Genomic DNA, 12294 nt, shown 5'->3' with positions numbered 1-12294 from the left:
GATGTTCGGTCGGCTCAACACAACCGCATCTGTCGCACAAATCTCGGCTTTATTTCGCTGTGAAAGCTCTCGGTGCGTTATCAGATTTGGGTTTCGTCTTGTATTCCGCAGGCCCATAATCCGTGCATTACGAATATTGTTGTCATAACCCACCCCCCCCCCCCCCCAAAAAAAAAGAAATCCACATCAAAAACGCCACCTCTCGGCAACCAACGAGCGATCATCTATCCATCCGCCTGACTCCGCCCCGGACCACGAATCGTGATAAAAGCCAGCAGTGGAGAATTCACGTCGCATAGCAGCACACCTGGGCTACAAGTGAGTTTGTTGTGTTGTGAGTGTGCGCTACGTGCTGGGTTTTTTCTTTCTTCCACTCGTGCGCTGCGCCACCCTTCTTAATAGGTGCTCACTGACAAGCCCTTGTCCACACCTGTGCGCGTAGGCTTTACGCGGGGACCTCTCTGTCTTCTGTGTGCTACCTGATCACACGCATCCATCAAACTCGCGTCTCGCCACTCAGACACGTGGACGAGACCGCGTCGTGCAGGTAAGTCTCGATGAACACGTGGAGTTACGCGCGCGCACACACACACTTCTGCGATATACAAGCGCCTACATTAATATCGTTCACGATATATGGTTCACGATAATCGTTTCGTTAGTTCGACAAAACGGTATCGTTAAATCGTGATTGTCGTTGCTCGTTTCATGAAAACGAATATGTTTAATTTACTGGACAAGATACGCATTTGAAAAATATGATTCCAGTTTGCAATGTATAGTTATGACCCCGTGAAATGAGTGCCTCTTTAAACATAGTCCAGAGTTATTGATGGCATGGTGGTTATTATTATTATAAGAAGTCATCGTATTCGCAGTCCGGATACTCTAATTGCTTGAATATATACTCTTTGGTTCTTTCGGTAAAGTCACGTGGGTAGAAAAATAAAACAAAATAAAAAATAATATTTCAAGACGTTTCGATCGCAACACAAGCGGTCGTCCTCAGGCGGAAAAAAATAATCCAGCAGTGGAACTGCTGAACCAGCGAGAGAGCTGTTACAACAAGAGGTTATATATACATTTTGATTTAAAGCTTTCGTGACTGCAGGGATTCATATTCTTGGTTCTTTCGGTAAAGTCACGTAGAAGGGAAACACTAAAATAATAAAATAATAAAACAATAAAATTCTCACGACGTTTCGACTGCAACACAAGCAATCATCATCATGTTATATATACTTAAAGATAACGGTCTTCTGTGTCACGGCGGGGTAGTGGTTAGAGCGCCACGCTACGAACCTGGAGTGACATCGCGGATTTCACTGTGCAGTGCCGACCCCTACAGGATAGGGTTTGAGAGTGCCGGCCACGAGAATGGGGTTACTCAGGGTCATGGTACTCTCAGGTGGGGGCTTGGGGTGGTCACGTGTCAGGGCCGAGATCCTGCTCGAGGGTTCTCGAAGGTGGGCGTGGCTAAGGGCGGAGCCAGCCACACCACGGAGGATACAAGCCGGGTCCCCCAGAGGGACCTGCTGATGTGGTTATCACAATCTACGTGGCTTTACCGAAAGACCCAAATAATATCCTGAAGAATCTACGTTCTACGTCCGAGAAGAGTCACCAACACCTGGACCCAAGCTGGGTCGTCCATAAATGACGTCACGCACCTAGGGGGGGGGGGAGGTCAGACATTTGTGACGATGTGTGACGAGGGGGGGGGGGGGGAGAAATGTGACGTGTACATCAAAATGCGCAACTTTAAATAAATATAGATAACACGTTCTAGTTTAATTAAATAGACTTTTTGATAAATGTTTTCTCCTACAACATCAGAGTGCAGCGGCAATTTAAATACGCACTACAATGACAATACGTAGTTTAAAGCGATTTGAAGCATGTTTTTTGGAGGGGGGGGGGCAGAGCTTTGTGACGTCATATTTGAGGGGGGTCTGACTTTTTGTGACGCCGTGTGACGATGGGGTGGGGTGGGGGATCAAAAATCGTTCAAAATCGAGTGACGTCATTTATGGACGGCCCCCTACTCCCAGTGTAATTAGTGTAGTTAGCCTGGTGGTCCACCACCATAGGTTCTTATCTGGTGAAGGAGCAAGTTACCCGTTTGTGTTGGTTTCAATAAATGTGTTGGCTCCAAAGAGTACGTCTGTGACTCAGTTGAACCCAGTACAAGCCCAACCGACCCGAGTTTGATTCCCACTCGCAGCCAACACCAGTGACGGGTATCTGAACGAGTCCTGCGATTAGTCCTGGGATTCACCTAGGTCGACTTAGCCCCCAATGAGTACCCGATGCAATGCGTAAAAATCTACACCAGGGAGACAAAGGCGGCCGGGCGTGGTGCCGGCCACATCACCCTTCGTGTGACGTCCCGGCCTTCATCGGTGCTCGTTAACAGCACTTGCCCCAACAGTCTGTTGAGGCTACACGTGGGATCTTTTGTCTTTGTGTCTTTGTCTTTGATTTGTGCACCTGAGCGCGTCTTTGTGTCACACTGACAGCTCTGTGCGTCACAAGGCAGTAACATATTGTAAAGTCGCAATGGTTAGGGAAATAACTCATGGCAGACTTGGAATGCAGTCGGGTGAAGTTCAAGTTTAAAAAAAAATGCCTTAGCTTTTAAGTCCCCCATGCCTACTGGAGGCACTAAACCCATAAACATTACGACCGCAACGCACAATTACAAAGCAAAGCGCATCTCACATCGCGAAATTTGACATCATCATCAGAGTCTATCGCGTGTTAACAAATAAATCCAAAGGAAGTGGCGATTCCACGTGGCTAGATGCCCGCTTCTCGACAGAACGTAATGCACAGCGCGTGATCGGAGCGAGACACGTGGAAGCCAACTTGTGAACGATACCCTTGTGAACGGCACGTTTATTTAGCACAGCGTCCACGTGCTATGAAAAAGGTAACATTGCCCGAAACGTCGCCTATTATGTACGTTTCTTCTTTTAAGGCCACAGTGTTATTGACGAACGTGTTGAGTTGTTATTAAATCCTTTATATTAAGTTCGCTTGCTTGCTTGCGTGCTTGCTTGCGTGCTTGCTTGCTTGCTTACGACCGTGCAAATCTTTCGGTCGTTTTTTAACCCACTTCCCGTGATCCAATCGAGCTGACATTTTGCACACAGACTGGTTGTGCGAGACAATTAATGTTCGTGAAAATTTTTTTCCTAAATTTTACACTGTTTAGGGAAAGAAATTAAATATTTAATTACCAATTGCTTAATACTGGCAGACAATCATCTGACCCATAGGTGGCAGCAATCTCAAGCCAGAGGACGAGAGGACTCTAGCCGCCACGCATATAAAGGATTTATAGTGAAAAACTTAGTTTTTACGGGTTATACTTATTTTTACATTTAGTTCGGATCTATTTGGAGACGATGTGGAACTGCTGTTGTTGGGGTCAAGCGGTGTGGCGCAGTGGTTAGCGCACGGGATCGTGAAATACCGCATAGGACACAAGCCATCACCCGCTGTTTTAATTCGAAAACTTGGGGATGCGTCTTATAATGTGGCGAATACGTGGTCTTCCAGGAGACAAGCAGTTAACACACGCCCATTATTGTTTCAGCTCACCTGTAAGTTGAAGAATAATACCGAAACAAGCCTTTCTCCCGTGAAACGCTTGTACGCGTGACAAATAGTTGCTTTGGCTGTGTCGTGTGGTGGAGGAGGGGCTTCACCAGTGCCGGATTATCCTAGTGGCAAAAGTAGCTACTACATATGTAGCTATGGGCCCCGCACTTTCAAAGGCCCCGCGCTAAATGCTTTCAAGCTATCAATTCCGGTTCAGTGATTCTGCACTTGCTCTATTACTATAGTACTATACCGCCTTCAACTTTTACGAACGACTGGGTGTTTAAGGTTAGCGATTTGTCGTCTTATCTGGCTGGATAGCAAATACACTAATACAATTACTTTACTATGCAAGTTAAAAATCTACGTGTTTTCATGTTTTTTTTTCCGGGCCCCTTTATAACAAATGCTACAGGCACTAGCTTAATCCAACACTGGTCTTCACAACAACTCACATTTGAACCAGAACGTTACGTGGCCCGTCCTAAAATTCAAAATACGAATCGTTAACGTTGGCTGCGAAAACCAAACGTCTCTCGCGTCTCTCCCATTGCCGCAAACTCCTCCTCCTCCTCGTGCAATTCTCTTGCCCGGCTGAAAGCGCGACGAGCACAGAGGGTCCGTGAGCTCCACGTGGAGCCACCATGGAAGACGAAGACGATGACGAGATGGACGAGCCGCGGATGCAGCTGGAGGTGGAGAGCCTCCAGTATCAGCTCGAGTACGCACGGGAGCTCTCATCCGTCACCATCCCCGCGTGCGTTCTCCTTCACTCCCGCGCGCACACACACACAAAGATAAACAAAGATCCCCCGTGTAGCCTTAACAGACTGTAGGGGCAAGTGCTGTTAGCGAGCACCTATGAAGGCCAGAACGGCACACGAGGGGGTTGGGTGGCCAGAACCACGCCCGACCGCCTTTGTTTCCCCAGTGGCGATGTTTACACACTGCACCAGGTACTCATTTAAGGCTGAGTCGACCTAGGGGAGGCCCAGGACCGGTTCAGATAATCGTCACTGGTGTTAGCCGTGAGCGGGAATCGAACCCGGGTCGCCAGGTTCATAGCGCAGCGCGCTAACCGCTACACTTCCGCGCACACACATACACATGCTCACCTGAGCATTCAGTTGCATTACAACCGACTGGTTTACGCGTAGACGTCTCTAACCTGCCGCGCAACCGACTGCCTACGGTCTTGGCAACACTTGGCTTGCTCCGGATTACTGAAAAAGTCAAATCGATTGGCGTGACAACTTGATTTGATTTTTCGATTTAAAGCTTTCGTGGCTGCAGGGATTCATATTCTTGGTTCTTTCGGTAAAGTCACGTAGAAGGGAAAGAATAAAAATAAAACAATCAAATTCTCACGACGTTTCGATTGCAACACAAGCAATCATCGTCAGGTGTGAAAACCACAGCAATAATTTTTTTTTTAAAGTGGCGGGTTTTTCTTCTTAACGTTAGCACCCTTCTACGTGACTTTACCGAAAGAACCAATATTTGATTTAATTTGTTCGGCCGGATGGTGGAGGGTGTAGCTGACAATGTATTGTCGTGAAAACGAAAAGCTATCAAGTGAATTTAGTTTTTATTTGCAAATAATTCAGATAAGTTCATACACGAGACAATGAAAGTCACACGTGCTTTTTTTTATTGACGCGTTACAAGATGTGTCACGAATGTGGATACAAACGTCTGATAAAGTTACTTAAGTATAATCGTTGTCAATGCCTGTTCTCCAACACAATGTGCTGTTGCACTGTTAGCTACATCGCTTCTCAAATGACATATCTTTCATTCACAATAGCACCATAGTGATATATATATTTTACAAAGGTACTATGGCTCCTTTAAGTCACCAAGGTGGAATAGTAGTACAGCGATTTGAGCACTGCACACCGAGACCCGAGTTTTATTCCCGTTAAACAATCCACACAACCAAACAGTGGGGAGGTCTGTGAATTGACAAAAGTTGAGCAAATCATTTAAATCACATACAGCAATTGCATTTGTTTGAAAATTAAGGATGTTGCCAGTGTTTGCCCGGCAAAGGCAGTACAAGAATTGGGACGCTACACCCATCAGTCAGCCACGGTTTATCCACTGCTGGAGGTATATCGTTTAATAAATGTTTCCAAACTTGTTCTGTTCTAACTGCAAACATCCCAAGCAGAAAGCCAAAAACAACTGACACATTTCAGGGACTGACTCCTTATATACAACGACATAAGGGCCAGGGCCTGCATGCCATAGGAGTGGCAGTTGGTGCAAAATAAAATACAGCCCCTTGTTCATCTACTGCTGGAAGGCCTCCTCCACCTCCCCATGTCGTGTCGGTCATGCGGATTGTTTGACCATACTTCATCACGCCGGTCAACACAGGTTGGTGAAGGTGGCACCCAGGACCTTGCCCACTGATGTTAACCGTGACCGGGAACTGAACTCGGGTCACAGAGTTCACAGTGCACTTGTTTTTCTTTTAATCAAAAACCAAGGGAAAAGAAAGCCCCTCAAGGGGGTGCATGTCACATCACGTTGGATTGAAGTTTTCGGCTCGGAGGAGCACTGCCTTGACGGAGCCAGCTGGATAACATACAGCAGAGTGTTTCTTGAGGATTCTAAATGTCCTGCAAATACGTAAATTCCACACGGTGTTCTACGCAATCAGCCACTGGCCAGTGAGCTGAACGAGCAAGAGTGCTTTTGCTGCAGAGATTAATCGCAATCTGGTATTACCGGCCGGCTCTTTCCCTATTAACCCCTTCCACAACAGCGTTCATTGTTTGCAACTGGAAGGCCCTTTTGTGAACAGTACACAAAAAAATTGAGCTCATTGATTGCGCTCGCAGAGTGAAACGTCGGACATCAAACCGAACGGCACCCGGCAAAGCCAAAAAAAACAAGTCGGAGAGCGACGACACGGCACGACCACGATAAACTACGCAAGCATTAGAACACAGAGCAGTTGGTTTAGCGATAGAACCAATACAGACTTTTATTGTGAAGATCTCGGCTTACACACACAAAAAAATCAAATACCAGATGTACACGTACACACATACGCTATGTACAGCATGTTGCGTGCATGTGTTGTATGCGAGTAACGCGGGGGGTGCGTACGTATGTGTTGAACCTTCTTTCGCAGTGTATGTAGCAGACCTTGGTCATCGGAGGGGTGTGCTGTGTGGGTGTGCTGCGTGGGGACAGTCTGGTGGGCTGGGTGCAGGAGGGAGAAAAAACGGACCCCATCCTCAACGCCGAGCTCATGAAGGAAAACCCCTGGGTGGACAAGGGCAAGTGCGTCATCCTGTGACCCCGGAAACCCGGGGGCTCGTGTCGCTCAACCGTTTCACAATGACCCCTTCGCTTTCCCTCGTGGGAATCGCTGTTAAGAGTCATGTCAGTTACCCGTCCTGTGAATTTTTATAACTGTGAAGATTAAACAACGTGATGGCTGTCAGTATTTTACCCGTGAAATACACCCGTTGTATTGCATACGTTCTCTTTCCAAATAAAAAGTTCACATCTCGTTCCCACACGGTAACGCAGAGCACTTTCATCCGGGCATCGTTTGCTTCGACCTTTGGAGAACAAGATGAGATGCGCGCACGGATCGGTCCTCGTCGTGTTACGAAGGTGATGATATTTTACGAGTTCCACGTCAAACGGTGCTCATCGGTTGTTCAAGTCTTCACCGAGTCCTGGAGAAACACGGCCGGCGACGCCTCCGATAGGCAAAACGTTCACAGGAGGTCCTTCACGTGCAGGTTGCGGCGCACGGCGTTGGAGAAGCCCTCGTTGAAGCGGAACCACACATCACTGGCGCCCACCGCCCTCCCAATGCGCCGCTCGATGGACTCTGGCTCCGGCACGCCGTCCACTGCGCCAGCCACGTGAAAGGGTAGCACAGTGAGGATGGTGGGGGGGGAAATGGGGGTGGGGTAGCGGCACCGTTAATTAAACGACTGAGAGTCAATAGCCAAAATAACCCAAAAATCCGTTCTATGCCTCCAAACAAACATTTATTTAGTCTATCGGGCCCATTGGCATTCCAGTTAAATATCCATCCCAGGAGCATTTTTTTTAACCAAGTAAACTCTGGGCTGGTTTCAGCCTTCTGGGTCTCATCAGCAAAGTCAATACTTTTATTTATATGTTGAGACGCGGAACAGATACTTGCTTATATATGCTTATACCGATAATCCTCCAACAACACCGCAATATACTTTTTGTGTTGCATAGGGCTGTAGTTTAGTTGCGAGCCCACTGGCCAATGACATCTGCTAATCCCCGTCAAGCAGCATTTGTTTAACAAGCCTGACTGCACACGTATAATGCTCCACAACACAACGCATTACGAGTTTGAAAAATAAATACAGTGGCTAGACTGCAAGCGGCACCCTCGTCATGTGTGGATTCTAGATTTGAAGCTTTCGTGGTTTTTTCGGGAAATGTCACGTAGGTAAAAAAAAGTAAAAAAAATGATAAAACAACTAAATTAAATCACGACGTTTCGGGCGCAACACAAGCGTCCTTCTTCAGGTGGGGACAATGTAGTGAAAGCGCAACCGCTTAAGTGTGTCTCAGAGATGGCCATGTATGGATGTTGCACTTTTGTTGCACTGTGTGTAGCCAACTGTGCTAATCGTCATGTGCGGCTTGCAACGAGTGAGCGAGGCGGCATAGGTGTGGAGCTGCGGATGCAGTGTGAGGTCGGGAACTACCTGAAACTGCCAGCACTGGCTCCCGTCGTACCACAGGGCGGCCGAAGAAATCTGTCTCGGGCTGGGGTGGGGGCGGGGAACAACGCACACACGTCCAGGAAAGGGTCAACTCAAAGATGTGTGGGTGGAATGTCATCCAGCAGTGCAGTGTCATGCAAAGTAAAAATGAGTCCGGCCCGGACCATCATCACCGCAATCCCTCTAGGGTTGACAAAAACAGGTACCAATTTGTGAGACTTCAATAGTGTTTCACTTATGGAGAGACTGTGGGATTTTGACCACTGGCTTGGGACTGCCAATAGTGAGGACTTTCACCACATTATAAATTGAGCAGGGAGACGCTAGATTTTTTTAATCAATCTGTTGCTGCAGGTTTGAAATATACCATGTGCCCTCCTCCGATTCTGCCCTTACGTTCCCCCAGATCCCCCCCCTTTGCAAAGCAGCAACACCCGTGAATAAGTCAGAGGTAACGATTGATTGGGAATGCTGCCGTGGTGTAACAGTTAACACACTGCACTTGTAATCCAGAGGTCGCCAGTTCAATCGATTTCTGCACGTGGCAGTTGAAACAATGGTGCAAATTTCTTAAATCACCCCCCCTCGCTTCTGTCCACCCAGCAGTATGACACCACCGTCGATTGGCAGGTGGTGTGTGGTGGGTAACGTGTGGCTAATTCCACCTCTTCCCAGATGTCTCGCCAGCATGGTAGCGAAGGCCAAACACTCTCTCGAGGGAATCTCTAGAACTCCCTCGAGTGGAGGTGGTTCTGACAGCAGCGGCGTGAGCGAGCAATTGAAGGGCTGCACTGCACGGGCGACCGGTTGCCTTACCGGCGCCAACTTGTCGTTGACGACGATACTGCGAAGCGAGTGCTCCAAGCGCTTCTGGTGGTTCTTGGGTCCCGCTGTCTGTGCCCTGGCGGCGCCTGCTGCACCGGTCCCGTCCCGGCGCTGGGCGGGGAGGGGGGAAGGACGAAGCATGAGTTCAGTTGAACAAGGGCAGCACACGTCGACGGGCGAGGAACACTGGTGCTCAGCAGAACCGCTCGGAAAAAGATTACTTTGTGCCGCGTAGCTTATCGCGGTTGCGCTGTGTATCTTTCCGATGCGTTTTCGAATTGTACCCATTGTTGTTCGGCACGTTGTCCGACGTTTCGCTTCACGTGTTGTTCGGCATGATATCGGACAGCAACACACGGTACAATCCCAAAAAATAAACACACTTTGGAGAGCTAAACAGTGGTTTGGCCGATCAGTAGCCCTAACCCTCTTCCCCAACCACAGCCCAATCTTTGCAATATACAATTGCTATAAAGCATTAGGTATCAAACGCTACAATAATTTGTAATCGATTACAGTATTTAGGATCTGTGCCAATTATTTGGTTAATCGATGTAATATCTATGCTTTGGGGTGAACAAAACCACGCAAAACGAGACGGTAAGCGATATACAAAGAAGACGGGAAATATTTCATTTTAAAAAATAATCGGTTCTTGACGTGAATCATGACCCAGAATTACATTCCACCAAGTCAACTGGCAGGGTGGCGAGTTACATGGCTATTGAGTATTAATGGTTCATTGGATCACTGATTAGGATCAACCTGTGTGCATAACAATCAATGATTTATGACTTCAAGATATAATATGCAAATGTACGATTAGGCGATTGGAAATAAAAAGAGCAAACGAGATAGAAAATACAAACGAGACGCACAATGCAAACGAGAGAGGAAATACAAACGAGAGAGACAATACAAACGAGAGAATACAAACGAGACAATGCAAACGAGACAATACAAACGAGACAGACAATAGAAACGAGACAGACAATAGAAACGAGACAATAGAAACGAGACAATAGAAACGAGACAATAGAAACGAGACAATAGAAACGAGACAATAGAAACGAGACAGACAATAGAAACGAGACAATAGAAACGAGACAGACAATAGAAACGAGACAATACGAACGAGACGGACAAAAAAAACGAGACAGACAATACAAACGAGACAGACAATACAAACGAGACAGTACAAACGAGACAGACAATACAAACGAGACAATACAAACGAGACAGACAATACAAACGAGACAGTGCCAATTGGGTACTCAATAACCACTCTGGAAGCTATTCGTGACCCACGCACATTACCAGACCCCCTAGGGCCCCCAAATCAGTTCTGATTAATGGACACAAAGTAGTTGTTTTCAATGCAGTCGCTCTCTCTCAACGTAATCGATTGTATCATTGGGGATATCTCTGTCAGAGGGACACAACTGGAAATCAAACTATCACAATGTGTATACAAGGTACAGCTATTCAAATGGTAACGGAAGAAACAGCATGATGATGTGTTTGTGGAAAATGAACTTGTGGATAACAAAAACATAGCACTGGGCCAAATGAAGAACTCTTCAAAAAAATGTTTTTTACTGGGTAAGTCTCACTGAGCTATTAGTGCTCTTTCAGAAGTGATAGCTCCACGAAGTGAAATTGTATAGCAGCCAAGTACTTTGCAACCTCTTACCGCTAATCCATAACAAATACTTTAATCAATGCATGCCACCACCTGCTCTCACATATGATGGAATGGCAGCCCAACGAGAGAATGTGTCCAAGAGCACGTCGACTGTGGAACCGGAGGGACGCAATTGGCTTGTGTGGAGGCGCTCAGGGCGATTGTAACATTGCGTGAACGTGAGGAATGGCGACGGCTTGGCGATTCTTTCATTCAGCAGTGGACAGACCGTGGCTGATGATGAAGAGTGTGTAAGCGGCCCAACTCCCCAACTGGCTTTGTGGGGCAAATGTCTAATTGCTCAATTGCCAATTATAATTGCAACTGGGACTTACCCTGGCACTGGCTTTGGTTGACATCACGGATTAAAGGTTATGTTAGAGATAAAAGCCAAGCTGAAGTGATTACATTAAAAGTTATGGATTAGGGGTTAGAGGTTGTAGAAGGGAGGTTAGGGGTTAGTAAATGGAGTGCTGGAGGTGGGGATTATGGGCCAGTGGCCAGGATTAGGAGGCGGGGGGGGGAGCGGGGATCGCGGTCGAGGATCAGGACTCGAGCGAGGAGGAGTGAACGAGGGGCAGCAGGGATGTATGTATGTACGTTGAACTTCTTTGGCACGGACGAGACTTATGGCAGGGATGTGATGGTGGTCGGGATGCGACAGTGGCCGGGATGCAACGGTGGCAGAGATGCGACGGGAGCAGGGATTTCGATTTAAAGCTTTCGTGACTGCAGGGATTCATCTTCTTGGTTCTTTCGGTAAAGTCACGTAGAAGGGAAATAATAAAATAATAAAAAATAAACCAATAAAATTATTCTCACGACGTTTCGACCACAACGCAAGCAGCCGTCCTTAGGTGAAGACCAGGTCTGTCGGGGAGACAGCGTCTGGTGGTGGTGTTTCATTCAGACGCTGTCTCCCCGACAGACCTGTTCTTCACCTGAGGACGGCTGCTTGCGTTGTGGCCGAAACGCCGTGAGAATTATTTTATAATGTTTTTATTTTTATTATTTTATTATTTCCCTTCTACGTGACTTTACCGAAAGAACCAAGAAGATGGTAGCAGGGATGCGACGGTTGGAAAGGATGCGACAGTGGCAGACATATAAGAGTGACAGTGTCAGAAAAACGTGAGCAGGCAGTGGCGGAGATGGGCATGCGCCCCTCACCTCAGTCGAGTTGCGTGCGATCGCCGCGGCCTCTGTGCGCCGCATCCGCTCCAACTCCACCTCGCGCGCTATCAGCTGCCGCATCTGGTATGACAGCTGCTTGCGCTGGGGCAGGCTCGGGTAGCGTGCCACCGCCTCCATGTTGCTGCGCATGCACCGACAGGCATGGCGATAAATCGATGGAATCGGTGTGAGCTTGTCGGCACGTGGTAACAAGTCGGTAAAAACAAGGCGTGCGTGCGGCATCAAAACAAATCCGAAAATTAA

The 12294-nt window shown here is 47.5% G+C and overlaps 2 protein-coding genes across 3 annotated transcripts in view; one reads left to right on the top strand and one right to left on the bottom strand.

Moving 5' to 3' along the window:
* The first annotated feature begins 210 nt into the window (after positions 1 to 210).
* LOC133340679 (guanine nucleotide-binding protein G(I)/G(S)/G(O) subunit gamma-13-like) lies at positions 211 to 7156 on the top strand. Its single transcript, XM_061549077.1, has 4 exons — positions 211 to 318; positions 443 to 547; positions 4208 to 4363; positions 6814 to 7156. The coding sequence occupies exons 3-4, from the start codon at positions 4251 to 4253 to the stop codon at positions 6917 to 6919; spliced, it is 219 nt and encodes a 72-aa protein (XP_061405061.1). The 5' UTR covers positions 211 to 318; positions 443 to 547; positions 4208 to 4250; the 3' UTR covers positions 6920 to 7156.
* The window catches only part of LOC133340563 (chromosome transmission fidelity protein 18 homolog), a 24694-nt gene continuing 19490 nt past the window's right edge, over positions 7091 to 12294 (bottom strand). For both annotated transcript variants that reach the window (XM_061548870.1, XM_061548872.1), the window contains exons 20-23: positions 12028 to 12172; positions 9165 to 9284; positions 8331 to 8391; positions 7091 to 7486 (exon numbers count right to left, since the gene is read on the bottom strand). In XM_061548870.1, coding sequence (XP_061404854.1) covers positions 7350 to 7486; positions 8331 to 8391; positions 9165 to 9284; positions 12028 to 12172 — 463 coding nt within the window. In that variant the 3' untranslated portion in view covers positions 7091 to 7349. The remainder of the gene's footprint in view (positions 7487 to 8330; positions 8392 to 9164; positions 9285 to 12027; positions 12173 to 12294) is intronic.

This window comes from Lethenteron reissneri, chromosome 10 (assembly GCF_015708825.2).
Source record: "Lethenteron reissneri isolate LAM-NWPU_2019-01 chromosome 10, ASM1570882v1, whole genome shotgun sequence".
Taxonomy (NCBI): Eukaryota; Metazoa; Chordata; class Hyperoartia; order Petromyzontiformes; family Petromyzontidae; genus Lethenteron; species Lethenteron reissneri.
The sequence above is the reverse complement of the archived record's forward strand: the minus strand, read 5'-3'. Positions and strand labels throughout refer to the sequence as shown.

Coding starts and splice junctions, on each gene's coding strand:
- LOC133340679 (XM_061549077.1), top strand. CDS start 4,251: ATGGAAGACGAAGACGATGACGAGATGGACGAGCCGCGGATGCAGCTG. Junction 4,364..6,813: donor TCATCCGTCACCATCCCCGC/GTGCGTTCTCCT, acceptor GCGTGGGGACAG/TCTGGTGGGCTGGGTGCAGG.